The sequence below is a fragment of the Lithobates pipiens genome, unplaced genomic scaffold, assembly GCF_037356315.1.
Source record: "Lithobates pipiens isolate NorthernLeopardFrog02 unplaced genomic scaffold, aLitPip1_a1.2 Scaffold_19, whole genome shotgun sequence".
In the NCBI taxonomy this organism is placed as follows: Eukaryota; Metazoa; Chordata; class Amphibia; order Anura; family Ranidae; genus Lithobates; species Lithobates pipiens.
Genome location: NW_027507764.1, coordinates 139,194,532 through 139,217,134, shown reverse-complemented (window position 1 = coordinate 139,217,134; position 22,603 = coordinate 139,194,532). Strand labels below are relative to the sequence as shown.

General features: G+C 42.9%; 1 protein-coding gene across 1 annotated transcript in view; it reads right to left on the bottom strand.

The window, feature by feature from the left end:
* NFE2L3 (NFE2 like bZIP transcription factor 3) overlaps nucleotides 1-22,603 on the bottom strand; it is a 72,713-nt gene that overhangs the window by 17,843 nt on the left and 32,267 nt on the right. Inside the window, exons 2-3 of the mRNA XM_077491310.1 lie at nucleotides 19,759-19,932; nucleotides 13,311-13,391 (exon numbers count right to left, since the gene is read on the bottom strand). Coding sequence (XP_077347436.1) covers nucleotides 13,311-13,391; nucleotides 19,759-19,932 — 255 coding nt within the window. The remainder of the gene's footprint in view (nucleotides 1-13,310; nucleotides 13,392-19,758; nucleotides 19,933-22,603) is intronic.

The window sequence follows — 22,603 nt, the reverse complement described above, 5'->3', positions numbered from 1 at the left end:
GCAGTACCCCGCCATTACTCTGCAGTGCAGTACCCTGCCATTACTCTGCAGTGCAGTACCCCGCCATTACTCTGCAGTACCCCGCCATTACTCTGCAGTGCAGTACCCTGCCATTACTCTGCAGTGCAGTACCCTGCCATTACTCTGCAGTGCAGTACCCTGCTATTACTCTGTAGTACCCCGCCAATACCCCGCCAATACTCTGTAATACCCTGCCATAAATTGCCATACCCAGCCATACTCAGAGATACCCAGCCATACTCGGTGATACCCTGAAATACCCAGCCATAGACGCCCCCCACCCCTCACCGCCCTCCGGTGCTTCTACCAACTCGCCAGTACGATCAAAGCCAGAATCTTTTTTTTATTTTTTATTTCAGGCTTCCCAGCCTAGAGGTGAGATGTGGGGTCATATTGACCCCCCAGATTTCACTGTAAAGAGGACCTGTCACCCCATATTCCTATTACAAGGGATGTTTACATTTCTTGTAATAGGAATAAAAGTGATCAAAAATATATTTTTGGGAAAAAAAATGTCAAACTAAAATAAATAAAGTAAAATGAACAATAAAAAAATAAAATAAAAATTAAAGCGCCCATGTCCCCATGTGCTCGCATGTGCCACACATGTGAGGTATCGCCGAGAATGTTAGAGCGAGAGCAATAATTCTAGTCCTAGACCTCCTCTGCAACTCAAAACATGTAACCAGTAAAAAAAAAATTAAAGCGTCGCCTATGGGGATTTTTTAAGTAGCGACGTTTGGCGCCATTCCACGGGCATGTGCAATTTTGAAGAGTGACATGTTTGATATCTATTTACTCAGCATAACTTCATCTTTCACTTTATGCAAACATTGGGCTAACAAGTGGTTAATAATAGAGCTTGCAGTCAGTAGTGTTAGGAGATAGTGCGTGCTGTCTGCGTGCTCTGTACCCAGTACATACCGCTATAATATAGGGCAGGCCCCTACTTTCAAACATCCAACTTACAAACATCTCCTACTTGCAAACGCAAGGAGACAGCAGCAAGTGAGATGAAAAAAGATGGACGACAAAACAAATTATACAGGGGTGATAACCCTTCCCTATGTTTTCCAAAAAGCTTAAAGATAGTTTTTTTGACTGGAGCTACACTTTAAAAATGTACCGGTTGAAAATGACAAACAGATTCAACTTAACACAACAAACCTACACAGTCCCTGTCTTGTTTGCACCGCCTGTATACTGCTGTTCTGAGTATATAGGGCCTGGGGGCCACACGCATTTCCTTTTTTTAATATGGGTACGGGGTTCCCCTTAATATGCGTACAAGACCCAAATAGGCTGGTAATGGGCAGGGAGGGCTACCCATGCCATGTTTCTCAATGATTTTCAACCATATTGCAGGAACCAGATATAACATTAAAACCGCAAGCAGTTTTAAATGGTGTTATTTCCGTTTAATGTAATTTTGTGCAGGGACTGTTCTAAACACGGGAAACACGTGGCACTTCACAGGCATACTACAGACACCCCGCAGGCACCATATTTAAAGGAATATTTCACTTTTTTTTTTCACTTTAATCGTCATTAAAATCAGTGCTCCCGCCAAAACGGTAGTTTTTAAAACTTTTTTTTGCAGTGACCCATGTCCCCTGAGGCAGGAGGCAGGTCGCCAAACCCTTTTTAGGACACTATCTTGCATATTAGCCGTTAAAATGAGCACTTTCCAATTCGAACGTTCGAGTCCCATAGACTTCAATGGGGTTCTAACGTTCGTACCGAACGCGGGGGTCGTTCGCAAGTTCTGGTGCGAACCGAACCGGGGGGTGTTCGGCTCATCCCTAATGGAGAGCACTCCATGCATTGGACAGAGATTATAGCTACTACTCAGGGGTGCATAATGTCTATACACGCATAGATCTCATGTATGTAGATCACGATACCTTAGAACTACTGCAGACAGCTGAAATAGGGAATACCATATCTGACCATGCCCTTGTTCTTGCTATGATCAGGATCCCGGATGGGTCCCGAACACATGGTCTTGGAGACTCAATGAAAATCTCCTGGACGATGCCTCAGTGGTAGGTAAGGTTTCCGAAACCATTACGCACTATTTTGCAGAAAATTTGTCTGAGGAACTACCAGAGGGAGAGCCATAAAGCGGTACTCAGGGGAGAACTGATCTCACTGGGTTCTAGACTTAAAAAAGAAAGGCAGATAAACTTTCAGAGGGTGCCGTCAGCTTTACAACGGGAAGAACTTACACACAAATGCCAGGGGGACGTTGAGGCCTGCAAAATGACTGACCAAGCTGAGGGAGTGGTTCTCACACCTTCTTGACCGCCGCGCCCGCAGGCAACTATGCTATTTATCCCACAAATATTACAAACACGGTAATAAGTGCCGCAGAATGCTGGCCAGAGCACTCCAAATGCGACGAATACCTTCTCATACATACACGCTTCAGTCCCCTGGCAGTACGGCGACCCTACACTCCTCTGGGATTGCTTCGATATTAAGAGATTATGCAGACCTATATCACTTAGACAAAGACATTTCCCAGACGGAACAGACAGCCAAACTGCAGGCTATTGGCGACTACCTCGCCCGGCCGGGCTCCTCTCTCTGACACCTGAGCAACAACTAGACCTCGAATCACCCATTTCCCCTCAGGAGGTTATCAGGACAGGGAAAGCTCTGCCTAATGGGAAGAGCCCTAACCCGGATGGATATACAAAAGCATATTACGCAAAATTTTTCCCCTTGCTACAAAATCATATGTGCAGGTACTTAAATTCATTCGCCATGGGCCACCAGATCCCACCTGAAGCCTTGCTGGCTCATATCACGGTGCTTCCCAAGGAAAACAAGGACCCCACCTCCCACAAAGCAATCAATATCACTAATTAATGTCGACGCAAAACATTTTTGCAAAAATGATGGCAAACCGACTAAAACACATCATACCATCTATCATTCAGCCCGATCAGACGGGATTTATATCAGGAAGAAAGGCCAGAGACAATTCCATCTGGGTCATGCAGCTCATTCAGTGGGCCTGCTCCCACAGTGACTCCACCCTCCACCTCATTCGGTCCACGGACGCTGAAAAGGCTTTTGACAGAATAGATGGGTCATACCTCAAGGTGGTTCTGGAAACCCTGGGTTTAGGCCCCCACATGCACCAATGGATCATGGCCCTCTACACAACTCCCAGTGTGAAGGTCAAGGTTAATGGCCATCTGTCCTTGGGATTCCTCATGCAGAATGGCACGAGGCAGGGGTGCGCCCTCTCCCCCCTCCTGTTTGCCTTAGTTATGGAGCCTCTCCTTAGAACTGTATGGGAGAGCAGCGATATCAGAGGGGTGGCGGTTTGGTCCACGGAACACAAACTTTCAGGCTATGCTGATGACGTTCTTTTTCACCTGCCAAACCCCCTTGTCTCGCTGTCAAACCTTATGAGAGAACTCAACATTTTTGGACAAATATCAAATTTTAAGATTACACTAAATCTGAGGTCCTACCCATTACCCGAGACACTGGCCATTAGTCTACAGCAAGCTTTCCCATTGAGCTGGTCCAAAGCCTCCATTAAATACTAAGCCCTTGTATACACGGTCAGAGATTCCGACAACTAAATCCGTCAGAGTAATTCCGACGGATTAATTCCGACGGATTAATTCCGGAAGAGGTCCGGAAGAGGTTGCGTACACACGGTCGGACTAAGTTGTCGGAAAATCCGATTGTACATAACGTGATGACGTTATTTCGTTACGACGAGACTACGTTCAGGCTAGTAGCCAATAGCTTTGGTCTAGGAATTTGATCTGAGCATGCATGGCACTTTGTCCGTCGGAGTAGGCTACACATGATCGGAGTATGTCCGATCGGAGCATTTTGTCGGAAAATTTTACCGGCAAGTTGGAAAAGTTGGTCCGTCGGAATATCCGACAAAACGCTCCGATAGGAAACATTCCGTCGGAATCTCCGACCGTGTGTACAAGGGCTTAGGCATCCAACTCACAGACCAGTTTGACACAATATATTACGCTAATTTCCCTACTCTTTTGGGCACGGTGCGCAGGGATCTTCAAAACTGGGCCAAGACCTCTTTCACATGGCTAGGCAAAGTTAACATACTTAAAATGAGTGTCCTCCCTAAGGTACTTTTCTTTATGCAGATGCTATCTATCCCCCTCCCGAAAAGCTTCTTCACTCAGCTTCAAAGCCTAACGATTAGTTTCATATGGCACAATAAAAAAAACCTAGACTGGCTGTGTCCCCAGTGCAGAAACCTAAAGAGATGGGAGGTCCAGGCCTTCCAGACATACGTCGCCATTACGATTCAACACATTCTAAACTGGCGCCATCATACCAGCACCAAAATGTGGGTCTCCTTAGAGAAAAGCCTAGTGGATCGCAACCTGTCATACGCCCCTTGGCTACCCTGGAAATAGGGGGCTTTGAGACAACTTCCCCACTGACTACTCATGCCCATCGGGGACCACACCAACGCTTTATATGCCCTAGCACCCCCTGGCTCCCCGCTAGTACCGCTAGGAGGATTCAGGTGGTTTCCTCCTGGGGAACACAAAGCCTTTTCTGGGTCCTGGGTCACCAATGGTAACTATAGCTGCGGTAAATTCTTGGATAAGGGCAAGCTGAAATCCCTAAACACCTTGAGGGACAGGCATGGACGATTCCCAATGGACTGGTGTAGACACAAACAGCTCCACCGCTTCTTTGCAATCCTTGGTGCTTCTATAAGAGGACTGGACACTCTTACCTCACTTGAACGATTGTTCATAGAAGAGCCCACCCCCCCCCCCCTCCCCGATCTTTGAACTATATCATCTTCTGGGATCAGCCCCTGCTGTCACCAAACGGGAATGGGAGCGCGATCTGGGAGTTTTTATTTTTTTATTCGTTTTTACAGAGTCTCAGAGGGCAACACATCCTATATCAATCTAGAACCCCCCTCCCCCCCCCCAAAAAAAAACCCAGCCGTCAGCACGAGACCAGGAGGAATATAGCACCAGTAAGTTGCAATGGGAGTTCTGTTGTGCCATTTATCCTGCTGGATGCAGGGGGATGAACAGTAGAATGATCATCTATACGTTTAGAGTATACCCCTCAAGAATAACTTCAAGAATTGACATTACCCATCTCATATCCATGGAATTCTGTATTCCAATAAGCTAAATATAAGAAAAAGGAAAAAAATAAAAAAATAGGGAAAAAATTGCTAGCTTAATTACATCAGCCCACCATTGCAGAGGAATCCAACCATGGCTGGCAGACCTTAAAGAATTTTTTCTTACAGCCCCTTGAGGTGTACGTGGCCTTATAAAGGTGGATAATGGAGTTCATTAGGCCCTTCCAGTATGCTATTTTAGGAGCATTTGCTTTTTTCCAATGCAATAGGGTGGCCTTCCTACCATAGAACATTCCTATATTAAGTAAGGTGCAGGGACCACCTCCTCTACCAAACCTATGAGACATACAGTACTCTTGGAGTCACAGGGATTGGGATACTAAGAACCTCAGACAAACAGGAGGTGACCGCAGACCAGAAACACTTGATCTGCGGGCAGCTCCAGCAAATAGGTTCTGCAATTGAGGAAGAACATCTCCTGCATTCATCAGTGGCAGAGGGGTATATGTGCGCCAGCTCGGCTGGCGTATAATAAATCCTATGTAGATACTTAAAGTGAATAAGGGGGTCTCTAGCGGATACCAAGTGTTTGAAAGGGTGGTCCCACATATCTTCCCAGTCTACTCCTTGGATTTCCGGGATGTCTGCTAGCCATTTTTCCCTACATCTACTCACCGCTGGAGGCGTTTTTTTTTTAAAAGAGATTTGTATTTGGCTGATAAGGGTTTGGGCAATGCTTCACCCATCAAGAGATCTTCCAGGGCAGATGGTAATACCTCCACCCTTTGGGTGGCAAATTGTGCACGAAACGTGTGTTAGGTAGATCATGTCTCGCTTTTAGTTGGTGAAAAGATAGGAGTTCCTCCTCCCTTGTTATATCACCTAGTACTTTAACCCCCCTACTAGCCAAACCACCAAGTCCAGTATGGAATAGAAATGGGACAGGTTAGGGTTCATCCACAAAGGGGCAGACAGTGTAATTCCAACATAACTAGGGGATATTTGGGTTGTGGCTGCTTCCCAGGCCTTAATGGTTGCTTTCATAGATTCAAGTTAGATTTTGGATCTCTACAGAGTGCTAGTTTTAAATTGGGCAGCCTCCAGAACCGTGGCTGAATCCCCATTTTCTGTCAACAGCCAGCGTCTTGCAAAGATCAGCTGACCAGCCAGGTATTACTTTTGCCAATCAGGAAATGCTAACCCCCCCCCCCCCCCCTTGGTTCTTGGAGTACTTTTATACTTATGCGGGGTGACTTGGGAGACCGGATAAAAGGATCCAATAATGCTATTAAGTTTGCGGAAAAAGGATTTGGGAAACCATAGAAAATTGTCTTCGAAATATAACTACTGGCAAGAACTTCATTTTCAAGAGGTTTATGCGTCCTATTAGAGATAGGGGAAACCTCTTCCAAGCCTGTATTTTTGAGTTAGCCGGGAACTAATGGAAGGAGATTTAGTGGTATGTAATCCCGTATATTTGCGGTGACTTTTACCCCTAGGTAAGTGATGGCGGTAACCCATTGCAGTGTGAGATCGTCCTTATCCCCCTTTCGTGCCTCCGGCCCCAACTGGAAGTTGAGTTTTCAGCAGACCAATGGTCGCACATGTATAGACTCGCACACTCCAGCTCCATCGATTCCAAGACACGAGAAACTAACAAGCTTTTGACCCACTGGTACCATGTACCTGCGGCACTATCATGCATCTACCTCTCAGCCACAGACTGCTGTTGGCGTGGCTGTGGCCAGAAAGGCACATTCCTCCATATTCGGTGGGACTGCCCAGTAGTTAACCCATTCTGGTTAGAAATTCACGCCTATATAAAAGATGCCCTGCAGATCGAAATCCCATTTCCCCCCACCTCATTTTCTCCTGCACCTCCCTGCTCTTCCTATGAGCCACTACAATAGCACACTCCCTCACCTCTTAAATGCTGCTAAATGGCTTATAGCTCTGCTGGAAACACCCGCAGATTCTTACTATAACAGAGTGGCTCAAGAAGGTCAACGAAATTAGAGAGGCGGAGGAGTGGGTGGCGAGGTGCAAGGACAGGAGCGAACATTTCAACGCTATCCGGGCTCAGTGGCAGAATTATACTGCCGACATGTACCCGGTACCATCTAGCCTGGATGTTGCACTGTTGGAGTTAGCGGAGCTCTCACTGAAGCTGAAGAGGCCTGTCAATAGTGATGTGCATACCTGATCATGACCTCTCATAAACCCTTATTGCAGGGAAATTACCTGTGCCCCTCTCTCCCCCTCTACGGTGGAGTGCCTGTCGGGTCCCAGTTGGCCACAAGGCTGGGATATGCCCAAGCATAGTGGCTGGGAGCTATGAGGAGGTGCGGGCTCCTGGGATGAAACTTTGCCTATGTCTTTTAATGATACCGGTTTCTCCCTATACCCCCATTTCCTTCGCCATGTCTCCCCAGTTTTTTCCTGGTTTTTGCATTACATAAACTCAGATGTGTACAACATTATGTTTTTAGGCTAAAATAGCCACTCTGCACCCTCAATAATGACACATTGTTGACTCCATTATACTTTATGCATTTTATATGTTTAATAAAAATAAAGATTACACAAATAAAAAAAATCCTACCTTGACCTTTACACTAACTCTTGGACTGACCTAGCTCAAATCTTGATCTAGCCATTTTTAAATTAAGTTATTCTTATTTTTTTTACACACTTCTGTTTGTTGACATTTTTTTTGCTCTGCAAGTAGAGAAACACAGGGGTAGGCTGCACAGTGACTGATCACTGTTATAGCCAATCGTTTGTAAAAACAAAACAAAAACAAAACAAAAAAAAAACCTGGGATGAAAGCCTGGTCTCTGTGCAGTGCTCTCCTTTTTGTGGATCCCTTTTCAGGTGATCTTTTCCACTGTCTCTGCTCCCACACCGCCATTTTTAAAGCGTATTGCATCCTGCGCATGCACGATATGAAATTTACGACATCATATAACTAGTTTCATGCGTCCGCCATACATTACACTCATCACTTTATTTTTAAAACCTTCCCCTGAGATTTTAGGGAGCAAGTTTTATTGTTAAACCGAAAATATTAATGCTGTACAGCGCACATGCTGGTTGAAGCGATTGAGACCATGCACTTTATCTTGCACATGTGCAGCATGGGAATACTGTGAGATCTTGTAGCTTAAATACAGGATCTCCCGGAAAGGCCCTAATGATGTTGCTTTCCCAGGGGGGCAAACTGTGCGGCTATGGCTACGTCACTAGTGCCTTCAGGGGAATCAGGATGTAGACCAAAAAGGTAAATCAAAAAAACTTTATTTTTTTACATCATTAAAGTGGATGTAAACCCGATGCATGAAATTTTACCTGGACACAAGTGTAGTGTTTACTTATCTCTCGTCAAAGCCCCAACTCCTCACAAGCGATGTCTTGATATACAAGTAGCGTCACATCACAACAGAGTATAAAAGAGAAGAGAGGTGCCTCTTAGTGTAGCAATATGGTTACAGTTAATGAAAGTCTAAGTATGCAGGCATCCAGGGTAAAGCTGTCCACAGACCGCCCTCCATACCACCATTGACATCATCCCTTGCACGCTGTGCTCCATGAGCACTTTCAGATTGCTCTACTGCAGCGTCGTTTTCTCGGTTTAAACTGACAGCAGTGAGAGCCGGCGGTGCGGAGGACGGTCTATGTGGACAGTTTTACCCCGGATGCCTGCATACTTAGATGAGTTTTTAATCAATGTGAGTTGATAAATGTTGTACCTTCATTAAATGTAACCATATTGCTACACTTAGAGGTGTCGCTTCTCTTTTATACTCTGTAGCTCCTGCTAAATTTTGCTTCTAATCCCCTTGTGGAGGATGTCATTTGTGGATGGACATTTTATGGTTACACAACCTATTACATTGCTATAATCTCTTTATATGGGCTATAAACTGAAAGTAAATGGTTGTGGAACAAATCATCTGAGTTTCCATTATTTCTTATGGGGAAATTTGCTTTGATACACAAGTGCTTTGGATTACAAGCATGTTTCTGGAACAAATTATGTTCGCAATCCAAGGTTTTACTGTAAGGTGATGCATGCTGATGTGAAATTTAATTAAAAGGGGAAGGTCAGCTTTAAAAGATGATGTGGCTGATATGCTTACTGTACTTTGCACATTACAATTACTCCTTGAATGGTTTGAATTTTACTGTCTTTTCATTGTATTTGCCCTTGGAAAGCCCTATCTATACTACATACATAACAGACAACAAACCAAATAGAAAAAATTAGGGTTGCGCAGATACCAAGCATGTGCATGAGTATCAGTACTCGTGCAAATGCGCTGATACCTGAAACTGATATTTTCAGGCTCGGTTCTTTTAGCAGGATTCCCCCACTAACAGCTGAATTATCAATCATCAGTTGTTAAGGACCGGGGCTTCCACTTCTTTAACAACCGATGACTCAATCAGCTGTCAGTGGGGTTCCCCTGTTGACAGCTGAAGTGTTAAAAAAAAAAAAAAAAAAAAGGTACAGCAATTGGATCGATCACAAAAAAAATTATTTTAAATATGATTTTTAAAACAGCTTACCTGTAAAATCCTTTTCTTTGAAGTACATCACGGGACACAGAGCCATAGTAGTTACTATGTGGGTTATAGGCCACCTTCAGGTGAGGGACACTGCCCAGGAAGTACTAATAGCCCTGGTGAAGAAGTGCACTTTAATATGAAAAGGTGGAATTTTCCTCTTTAACCACTTGCTTACTGGGCACTTAAACCCCTTCCTGTCCAGACCAATAGTCAGCTTTCAGTGCTGTCGCACTTTGAATGACAATTGGGTGGTCATACAACACTGTACACAAATTTTTATAATTTTTTTCCCAAAAATAGAGCTTTATTTTGGTGCTATTTTATCACCTCTGTGGTTTTTATTTTTTGTTAAAAAATAAATAAAAAAAATAAAAAATGTAAAAAAAGACCGAATTTAAAAAAAAAAAAAATTTTAAACTGGTAATTTTTCCTCCTTCATTGATGTACGCTCATGAGGTGGCACTGATGGGCACTGATAGGTGGCAATAATGGGCACTGATTTGTTACACTTATAGGCAGCACTGCTAGGTGGCACTGATTAGCACCACTGGTGGGCATTGATAGGCGGCACTGGCAGGGGGTACTAGTGTGCACAGATGAGTCCCAGTTATTCGGTGATCACATCGCGCGCAGAGTGTGCACAGGGGAGGCCGTCATATGATGGTCTGCGCTGTGGCCATCATTCAGCTATAGCGCAGACATCAAGCTGTTAAACAATAAGCTTGAACAATCACTTGACGAATCAATTCAGAAATAGTAGATTTCGATGCTGCCTGTCCTCTCTTAGGACCTTCTGGCAACTCAAACAAAACATCTGTTTTACGAATCTGAGCAGTCGCCTTCAAGTAGACCTTAACTGCTCTCACCACATCAAGAGAATGTAGTTACCTTTCTTCCGTAGAACGAGGTTCTGGAAAAAATGAAGGCATAACAATATTCTGGTTTAAATGAAAACCAGACACTACCTTAGGTAGGAAATTAGGATGAGGATGTAATACAATTCCTTATGAATAATCAAATATGGCTCTTTACAAGAAAGAGCAGCCAACTCTGATACTCTTCTTGCAGAAGATATGGCAACCAGAAAAACGAATTTCCTTGTCAAAAGGACCAAGGAAATATCTCGTATCGGCTCAAAAGGCTGTTTATGTAACACCGACAGGACTATATTTAAGTCCCAAGGGTTCAGGGGTGACCTAACATGAGGATTCTGCGCTACCCCCTGAATAAAGTTACGAACCAGAGCGCATGAAGCGAGTGGTCGTTGAAAAAACACCAATAAGGCCAACACCTGGCCTTTGATCGCACTCAAGGCCAGCTTCATTTCAAGTCCCATCTGCAGAAATTCAAGAATCCTACTTATGACATATTTCCTGGGGTGCCAATCCCTGGATTCACACCAAAGACAGACATATGCCTTCCAGATTCTCGACTCTGGGGGCCTGTAGCATTTAACCAAAGTAGAACTACTGAGGCCAACCGCCCACGATCTAGGCTTTCTTGTGGCTGCAAAAGTCTTTCTATAGCCCTTTTTTTTTAGGCGTTTTTATTCCCCTTCCGACCATAGCCCGATGCAAAAAGCAGAGGTACTACCAGAAGGATTGCATCCACTGCTTGAGCAATAGAAGGAAGGATTGCATCCACTGCTTGAGCCCTGCCACTGCTATTAATGCCCAGCCTGATGCAATAGTAAATGTGTCAAAAGGAATGCCCGTGTCACCAAACCTCTTTCATGCCCCTCTTTGCTCTTGTGTCCCTCCGTCAGCTTGCAGCAGCAATAATGATGCTTTTAAAAAAACACATTCCTACACTGGACGTTGGGGGGCGCCAACGCTGTGCTAAGCCCCGCCCCTACATCACCTTAGGCCCTCCTCTTTTTTTTAAAAAAGCTTTCCCGTGCAAGCGCCTTTGATCCTACGGGATCATTCTGTAAGGGGAAAAAATGGTGAGGAGAGCGCCTGGAAGCCGCCAAGTAGGGCGGCGTGCTGATTGTTTTTTTTTTTCTCCTCATGTTCTCCCTCGTGAAGAGGGGGAAGAGTACAGCACAGGTGGGGGGTGCCAGACTTATTGGAGGTCTGCTGCTAGCTGGAGAAAAAAGAAGCCTGCTGTTCCGGACACAGCATGATCTCTTTGAGGAAGCATGAGAAGGTATGTGCTCCATACAGCCCCCAGTGGTGACACTTAGGCATGACAGCATTTACCAATTAAAGGATACATTTCATAAGAAAATTCAAAAATTTCTTAGAAAATGCCACTTCCCATTCCCAGGTTTTCTGTGGTAAAAACCAACAGACTCAATCTTCACCCTTCACATTGGGTTCCATTAACAAACCTTTAGGAGCCGGGGAACCCACAATCCTGGACCTGTAATAGCATCCGCCAGTAAAACTTTATGGCCATAATACCAAAAGTACTGGATTCCGGGATCCAGCTCTCTAAAGAGAGAAGCCTTTACAGGTAAAATCTCATTTCTTCGGACACGAGGACCAGGTACCAACCAATTCGGCCTAAAAGACACTTTGAATGGATCTGGCTGCATAGCTAGCCCAAGCAAGGATTGCCCCAGTGGAGCTCAGCACAGCACATCTTCACTCGTGACTCACACCTTAGACACTGGCAAGAAAACTGAGGTACTCCCAGTAGGGGGGGAGGGGTTATACAGGGAGTAGACGTCTTGTCTTAGGCTGCGCCAGTACCTGTCACCCCCATAGTAACTACTATGGCTCTGTGTCCCGTAATGTATGATAAGAAAAATAAAGCAGCTGGGCAGTGTTTATCAACAACCTTGCTCAGCCACTGAAACACTAAGATAGAAACAAACATCGTTTTTTTTTTTGTATTTTTTTTCTTCATCTACAGATTAAAAGGATGAACGTCAATCTGCAGATAAAGTTAGTTTAAAAGCAACCTGTCAAGTAAAAAAACATTTATGTGTTTCTTTTAAATGTTCCTCTGTTTAAATCCCTTATTAACCCTTAATTTACTCTAATCAGCCGTAATCAACTCCTTATTCTCCTGATGATTTTTTATTTTTTGTTCACTAATTTTTTATAAAGTATTAATAAAATTAAAACTTTTTTTTTTGTTAATATTTTTACACCTTTAACATATATTTACAAGTTTCACATTGAAAAAAAAGCACAAAAAGTTTTTTTTTTTTTTTAAATGTATTTCATTTGTAAATAATTTTTCAACTCTTTGTATCATTGCTTACAGCTGAAGTGTAAACAAAACAGTTGTGGTAGGTATTGTTCTCATTGGTATATAAAAAAAAAAAAAAAAAAAAAAAAAGGATGTGGTACTCATAAAAAATAAAGTAATAAAAAAAAAAAAAAAATAATGGTATTGATACATCCCTAGAAGTTATTATTGCACTGGATTTACATAGTGCCAACAGCTTGCGCACAGCTTTAGGGAGACAATACAGCAACAATACAAGAGGGGTTAGGAGGGCCCTGCACCTACGAGCAAATACTGTGCGACTTCCAACTTAGGATACAAGCATAAATGCTTTGCATATACCTCTGCCCTGATCAGTTCTGGTCAATAATTCAGAAGTCACATCTACAAAATGCTCTTGCAGTAAAATGAACGGATTTACCTCTAGTGCATTTTCGGTTTGTGCTAGCAGCTGAATAAATTCTTCAAAGAAAAGAGAAGGCTCTGTTGTGTTTCCTTCAATCTGAAAAAAGGTAAAATCACTAAATAAGATAAAAGTTATCATGCAATAAAAAACACAACCTGCATATTACAAAGAAAACAAGCCATGCAGTACACATGAGAATCTTTTTATACATTTATAATTTTAATGCACACCTATTAACTTCTACCTATTTTGCAAGGCAAATGATCAGAAAACTGTAAAAAAAATAAAAAAATAAAAATAAAAAGTTGAGTTTTACAAAAGTACTTTAACAGGGTTAAATGAAAGCTATCAAGAGAAAATCATATATTTGGATAACCATATGTGGTTGAAAAAATGAAAAAACATTTAATACTCTATTTCACATGGCATTATGTTATGTTTTTCTTTACAAGTTGATCAGCAAAAGTAACAGCGACAGGGGTTAGGACAAACAGCCCTATTGGTGATTACAGTGGTTTTCTTTGATTTACATGTAATCTCTGGCACTCAGACAGCACCACAAATGCATTGTGACCTCTTTTTGGTGCAGTCTACATATCTATCTGTGTAAGGAAGGACGGAACACACAGTTCTTATTCATAGATTATTAGCTGCCGTTAAAAAAAAAAAAAAAAAAAAAAAGTACAGAACTGCATAACTGGGAAATAATCCTACATTTATTCACATGAATGTAAGAGTTAAATAGGTTTAAAGCGGTTGTATACCCCGCTTGGTCATTTTTACCTACAGGTAAGCCTATGATAAGGCTTTTCTATAAGTAAAATGAACATCTCCTAAACCTAGAGATATTCCCCCTACATGCAGCTGCTGACATCAGCGGCGCATGCGCTTGAAGGTCCAGCAGATCGTGACAGAACTTCAGAGCTCCTTGCTGGAACCGAGGATTCCTGCGCTCCTGGCGTCATCACTACTCTGGCCACTCACAGCGCCGGAGCACGCAAACCCAGAAGAAACGCTGAGGGAACATGTCAGCCACTCAGCAGTTTATTACCGCTTTAAAAAAAGAACCGGACTGTGGAAGCGGTGTCTAAAAAAGGCAGGCAGAGGGCAAAGGACTCATCACTAGTATTGTGGTCTCCCTGCAACTTATATTTTCCCCTTACTGACTTAGCATGCCTTGTTCTGTATGGAAGGCATCTTGGTAGAGACAGGAGTTTGCTTCCCAATGACAGAGCCTCCAGCAAGGAGAACAGTGAGCAGCACAGTAGAGACATTGCCAAATTCCACTACACCCCATATCTGAGACCTGCAGTCACAGGCAGCAGAGCCATTGGGCTTATTCACACAGGTGCAGAGAGATGTACACTGTGAAAAACAAGTTTATGTCTGCAAAAGAAACTGGTGTTTGCATACAGCCACAAAAAAAAAAAATATATATATATATACATCACTGTTAGGCTGCGGCTGTACACTGGTAACTAAACATCCGAGCATTTCCTTGTGTACAGAGAAGAATGAGCAAGCCTGGACGAAAACTGAATTGGTTTTAGCAGAGGTGCCTTGAGACCTGGATATTATTTTAAAGGGTTCCACTGTAACTTGGGTAAGTTTTCAACAGACAAACTACAAGCTTTCATATCCTGGCCCCAACAAATCAAAGTCATGTAGGCCACTCCACGAAACCTCAAGCAGTGTTAGGCCGCGTACACACGCGGGGACTGTTCGCTCAACTTTGTCCGCTGAACAGTGTTTCGGCGGACAGTCCGCTCGTGTGTGGGCTTTCAGCGGACAGTTTCAGCGAACAGTCTGCTGAACAAAGTTTTTCGGAATTTCCGAAAAACTGTCCGCTGAAACTTTGTTTCAGCGAACAGTCCCCTTGTGTGTAGGCTTGTTCGTCAAACTAAGTTCCGCGCATGCTCAGAAAGGATTTACACGCCGAAGTTTGCATTGCAGTGTATAGGACGTCGTTTTCTAGTCCCGTCGTACGTGCCGTTCACGTCATCGCGCACGGTTTCAGCGGACTGTTCGTTCGTCGTGTGTGGCCAAGTCCGTCCATGCTAATTTTGAGCGGACTGTCCGCTGAAACTGTTTGACGAACAAAGTTGAGCGAACAGTCCCCGCGTGTGTACGCGGCCTCAAAGTGGAAAATTCCTTTTAAATGCACGATATACATCATTCAGCCATATTATTATTACCGGTCACTATAATTATACATCATTCAGCCATATTATTATTACCGGCCACTATAAACCATTAAAGCATTTACTCAACTAGACTTATGAAGGTATGCTACTATGGTATCTGGCACCTGGTAGGAGATCCTTTAACTCCTGTAAGTATCGGAGTGGGACCTCCATGGATCAGACTTGTTTTTCTAGTACATCCCACAGACGCTCGATTGGTTTGAGAATTTGCAGTCCAAGTCAACATCTGAAACGCGTTGCGTTCCTCAAACCATTCTTCAATTCATCAGACAGGCCATCTTCTTCCATTGCTCCTTTGTCCAGTTCTGATGCTAATGTGCCCATTGTAGGCCATTTTGGCTTTGGACATGGGTCAGCATGGGCACCCAGACTGGTCTGCAGTTACGTGGCACCATAAACAACAAACTGCAATGCAATGTGTGTTCTGACATCTTTCTATCGGAAACCGGTATTAACTTTTTGAGCAATTTCAGCTATTGGATTGGACTGTACAGGCCAGCCTCCACTCCCCACACATGCATGAATGAGCCTGGGCCTCCCCCCATGACCCTGTCGCCAGTTCACTGGTTCTCCTTCCTTGGACTACTTTTGGTAGGTTCTGGCCACTGTAGTCTGGGAAAAGTCCACAAGAGGTGCAGTTTTGGAGATGCGCTGACCCAGACGTCTAGCCATTAAAAATCGGCCCCTGACAAAGTCGCGCAAATCCTTATGCTTGCAAATTTTTTTCTGCTTAAAACACATCAATTTCATGGACATGTTCACTTGCTTCCTTATATAGTCTACCCGTTTTCAGATGCCATTGTAATGAAATAATCAATGTCATTAACTTTACCTGTCAGTGGTCTTGCTGTTATGACTGATCAGTGCATATACTGGATAATATATATATAAACTACAGTAATTTTTAAAATAACTAAAAGTCAGCAACTACAAAAACTGTAGCTGCTGATTTAAAAAAATAAAAAAAATAAAACAGACATTTACCAGCCCAGAAATCCAGCACCACCTTAACCCGAGTCGGTTCTTTGCTGGCCTTCGGGACCCTGTCGTTGCCTTCTTAGTTATGGAGAAAAAGCTGTGAATTCCTGCTTTTTCACAGCGGGCTCCCCACTGTGCACGTGCGAGACATGCTACGCTTTCACCAGAATTTCTAGTGTTAACATGTGATCACACCCCTTTAGCACCTGATAGATTATATGCATATACAAGCTATTGGTACTTGAGCACAAGTATATCTTGTGGTCCTCTTTCAGACTGCAGCCACCTGGGTCATGTGTAGTGTGGGATCAGCGGAGGGGAAATCTTCCAATGGGGATACTAGTTCTGGTAACCTGAGGGGGCACCAAGGGATTTCCTTCATTTTCAGGGATTTTCTCTCACTTCCTTCTTTGTCTATGGGACAGGAAGTGAAGGTGCATCTGCCCAATGGGACACAGTGGGTTAAAGCCCTCCCTTACTATATAAAAATTGGGGGGGGGGGAAAAAAAGTCTTGCCTATAGTTCTGCTTTAATCTCCTCAGTGAATGCGGGTTAGAGTCATCAAATGTCTAACATCCTCGGAGCGCTTTGCTTGTTTACGCGGCTACATCAAAATGCCTTCATTTCACAGCTCACTGAAGTACAAGATTTCTTATAAGGTCTTTGAACACAATATTACAGAATCCCTATCACAGCTTTGAAATTAATACATCAGCTGCAGAAAAATCACTTCCTACATTTTTTTTTTCCAAAGATGAATTGAAATAGTTGCCAGGCACAGTGCTAGTTTGGTTTTATATTGTAATATGCTCATAGAAGATTACACAATGTATCATTGTGTAGGTTTTGGGTAATTGTGATTCTATACAAGGACTGGACAAAAAAATAGTAACAAAAATAAAATAAAAATTATACATATATAAGAACATATGGTATATTGGCAATTACACATTAATATGTGATATTTCCTGCTATATATATATATATATATATATATATATATATATATATATATATATATATATATATATATATATATATATATATATATATATATATATATATATATATATATATATTGCTGCTGTATTTCTATTTGCTATGAAGTTAAATGTGCCTATTGATTTCTCTTGTCAACCATCGTAGGCTAAAAAGGCTGCCTAAAGCTGGCAGATCTCTGCATGTGAATGAGGAGCGGTGACAGACCCATCAATCACTTAGTGAACACTTTACACCATTGCTGTCTCCATTTGGATGCAACACAAGTGGGAGTAGGGGGACCAATGCCTTTCTATAGAGACAAAGGGAAAAATGTTTGAAACACCTGCAAGCCTTTAAATACATGTACGAGTGATCATTGTTGTTTTAAAGTTGAATTCCCAGCTAAACCTAGTCTTAAAAATGCTCCTTCCCACCTCCTAACACCTATGTTGATCTGCATAATAAGAATGTATATATTTGTCTAGTGCGGTCATGTGATCTCCTGAGTCAGGCAGTAGCGTCTGCAGCGGAGAGGAAAGAGAGCTTGACAATGGCTGGTAAAGCCTGGAGCGGTGATGTTACCCATAGATTCCTGAGGCCCATTCATTGTTGGTGCTCCCTCCTCTCCCCTGCAGCCATCGCTAATTGACACAGGGGAGATCATGTGACCGGACCGAAGCAGGCAGAAAATAGGTAAGTATATACAACACAGGTGTTAGGAGAGAGCATTTTTAAGACTAGTTAGGTATCACCTGGAATTCTACTTTAAGTTAAACGGTACACGCTAGTCAAAATTGAAAATTAAATAATGAGGTCTACACAATGGCATTGCTAGACATTCTTTCACCCGGGGTAAAGACGCAGTTCGGCACCTCCCACTCCAAAGAGGACAGTGTCAGCAGAGCAGAGGTTGGTGTCAGTAGAGCAGTGCATGCACAATGTCAGCAGGGTAGTGGGCAGTGTCAGTAGTTTTTTTTTTTTTTCCATTATTTTATTATTTTTTACATTTTTTTTTTTTAGGAGTCCTGTTGGGGGGTGGGTAAAACAAGGGGTTGAAACAGACCTCTGTTGTTCCTCCTTTGATACAGAGAAAGGGACCGAGGACAGTTTCCCCAGTCCCTTTCTCTGCAGCCTCAAGGGCCCCTATTGTTAAGGATACACAGTACATAGTTAATAATAGCTATAAAAATAAATCCAAATAAATATCCACATGTTCATATTACCAACAAATAAATATAAAAGCATATTCACAATGCCTACAGTCACTTTAGCAACAATGAGTTTGAGGTGTTGACTTGCCTCCACATTTTCCAGATCTCAATACAAGTAGACATCTATGGGATGTGCTGAAAAACAAGTCCAAACCATGGAGGCCTGTCTAAACTCTAAAGTCTAGTCTAGTTTAGTTCATGCCTCAATGGGATATGGTGTGAGGTCATAATGTTATGGCCAATTTGTGTATGTAGCCATTTAGCCTAAAGTGACACTAAAAGATACTTAGGCCCTTGCATATGGGACTGCCCAAGTGCAGTATGTCCCTCCCAGTGTTTTAGTGTGGGGACATTGTAGTTTCTCCTCCTGGGTACACTAAAATGACGGGAAACGAATCCAAACATAATCCACACGCATCTACAGCTTAATGGCCCTGTAATTGATTTTTCCTGCTACCTTGTAACAGCCTCCGTGACTTTCTGAACCTCTCCTTTTCCCACTTAATTCTGTTTGTTTGTAATGAGCAGTGCAAGTTATTTGTGGTCACGTGAACTGCTCTATGCACACTACAATTCCCATAGCCCATCTCTACTGTGAGCAAAAGAGGATGGCTATGTTCCCACAGAGTAGGACCATGGAGAACAAATATAGCCACCCTCTACCACAAAGTCAGATCATAGCAGAAAAAAAAGAAAAAAAAAAAAAAAGGAATTTGAACATCCAATAGAGGCTGGAGAGCAATAAAAAGACAATTTGGAGCCAAGAATAAAAATGTTTTAGTGTCACTTTAACGGTGTGTTTGAAACCGGTTTCATACCAGCATAACAATATTGCAATATCTCTAAAAATAACAGTGATCTTATAGTGACCTCTAAAGAAAACACACAGGTCACAGAAATAAATCAAAAAGCCAACCATATTCTAAAAAGTCAGGTATAACCTACTCTTAGCTATAAGCCACTAACAGGTTTTATTGAATGTGTCTTAAGGGCCAGAACAGAAAGCCGATCCTTAATGTTCTTGGATCATAGCTTGGCCAGATCAGGATCCACTGAATGATTTGGGACTTCATTTATCATAAGATGTACCTCTGATCTTAGGTTGCTGTTGGCACTTGAATCTGTATTTCTAGCGGCTCCAATTGTGCCATCTTGGCCGTTTTGCTGAGCCACGTCCTCGTCCAGTCCTCTCTTCCCATTCTCACTCTGATGGTAGGTGTAACCATAGGAATCAGCAGCATATCCCAACTTTTCTTCTTGTGTCTGAAATACAGTGTACATCTGGTTAGATTGACTCTATAGAAAGGCAATTAAGTGTGTGGAAAACTGTACAGTGAAGGACAAAATCCCAGTGTTTTATTTTTTCAGTTTATTTTTTATAAAATATGACAGTCTGAAAAGACCTGACCACCTAATTGCCAAGTAAATTCTATGTAAAAAAAAGGCTTTCAAGCATACCAGACATGGTACCCGTAGAGTTGAGGATATGACTGAATGTATATACACATACTGTACACACAAATACAGTAGTATAATTAAGGCACCCTTTAAAAGTATGCAAAATCTCGGAGGCACCCCAGTCAAAAACACAAAACACAGCTAACTCCATGAAATTAACTTTACATGAAAAGCCCACCATTCACAGCAGAGGCCCCATAACAGAGTCATAGGCTCCACATCAGAGCCCCCATACATGATAGCAGCCCATCACATCAGATAACCCCTACAACAGAAACCCCCCTTGACAGAGTCTCTTGTCACCATATAGTGCCCCCCTCCCCATTACATTTATTTTATTACAGGTACTTGTATAGCGCCGTCAATTTAGGCAGCGCTTTACCTATACATTGTACATTCGCTTCAGTCCCTACTCTCAAGGAGCTTACAATCTAAGGTCCCTAACTCACATTCATACATACATTACAGGGATGTGCAGTCAGGGGAGGAACATGAACACAAAAAAACAAACACACAATCGAGATTTGAGGGTCATAGCTAGGCGACTTGGGGTCACAGAGACCCCAAATTTAGGGGTTAGGTAGCTGAAGTCCTACGGGCTCCTATGACCCAGTTTCTATTGATACACAGACAATCAAACTGTCATATGTAGACATTTCTAACACACTTTCTTCAATTTTTATTTGAGTATTTTGATTTGAACACTTCATGCATGCGTGAATAATAATGTAACTGTATGCATTATTAGATGCCCTATAACAGCCGTCATTAAATGGTGGTGCGCGGTCCGAGTCCGGACCGAACGGAACTTCTGCCCGGACCGCCGTGCCGCCAGCATACTACTAAATTGAAGCAATCACTGGTTTGCTGGGACCGCGGGTTTCGCCAGCAACCAGTGACGCTGCGCGCATGCGCCCGCCCCCTGCTCCTGGCCGTGTCTCTCGAAGCTGAAGAGAGACACGCTCACGGGCAGTAGGGGTGTGACGTCACATGCTCGCCCGCCCCCCTGCTGCCCGCGGTTCCCTATTCCGGGGTCCTGGCTTTCCTTGCCAGGCAGTTTCAGTTGTGCCCTCGCTCCTGTAGTAAAGGTATGTGGGCACATTATGGATAATTCATTCGTTTTTATTGTGCACACTGTTGGGCATATTTTAAGAGGCACACTGATAGGTATATTATTCATATGCACAATGCTGGGCTTTTTTTGTAAGGAGCACATGGGTATATTTTTTTATGTGCACACTGATGGGCATGTTTTGTTTAGGTGCCCCTTCACAAAATTTGCCCATCAGTGTGCACAATAAAAATATACCTATCAGCGTGCCCCTTAACATAAAATAAGGGTCACGCTGATGGGCACCTTTTACGTTAAGGGGTACTCCGATGGACAAATTTTATTTTGCGGGGCACGCTGATGGGTATATTTTTAATGTGCACATCGATGGGCATATTTTGTTAAGGGGCAGGCTGATGGGCACAACAAAATGTGCCCTACAAAATATGCCCATCGATGTGCACATTAAAAATATACCCATCAGCGTGTCCCGCAAAATAAAATTCGTCCATCGGAGTACCCCTTAACATAAAAGGTGCCCATCAACCGATAAGCATCAGGTTGCATTGATGGTAATGGTGAGGTTGCAGATAGAAACTGACCCTTATTTTGCTTCAAAGTTCCTTATTTAATATGCAAGTGTTTTTCCTGAAACTTCCCTCTTAAAATGAATGTGCATGTTATACGCCGATAAATACAGTAATCCATGCCACCCAGGCCAATTCTGACAATTCTCTACTACATGTAAAAATCATTAGCCCGATTATTTTTTATAACATGAAAGATGTTACGCCGAGTATAAAGATACCCAACATGACATGCTTTAAAATTGTGCAAACTTGTGGAATGGCGCCAAACTTCAGTAATTAAGAATCTCCATAGGCGACGCTGTACATTTTTTTTTTTTACTGGTTACATGTTTAGCGTTAGAGGAGGTCTAGTGCTAGAATTATTGCTCTTGCTCCAAAGATACTAGCCAGTGCCTCACCAGCCATTGACCTCACCGCACGTCCCTGATACATTAGGGCCAAATTTGAACTCTAAATATCCTACCAGCATGTCTTTGGAGTGTGGGAAGAAACTCACGCAGGCACAGGATGAACATGCAAACTCCATGCAGGTAGCTTCATGGCTGGAATACAAACCACTGACCCTAGTGCTACTAGTCATAAATTCTAACCGCTTAGCCACTGTGCTGCCCATTCATTTCTGATCCAAGACAAACTGGATCTTGGGCTCGCAACACCCAGGTGGACCCCAAATAGCAACCTGGTTGAAAAACACTGGTCTAAAGTAGAGCAAATGTTTCATATCAGTCCACGATATTGGCATTTCGTTCCATGTCACAATCTGTGTTGTCAGCAGGCCTACAATCCAAGTACATAGACAGAGTGTTACCATTTGCCTTCTCTCTACAGGAAATAA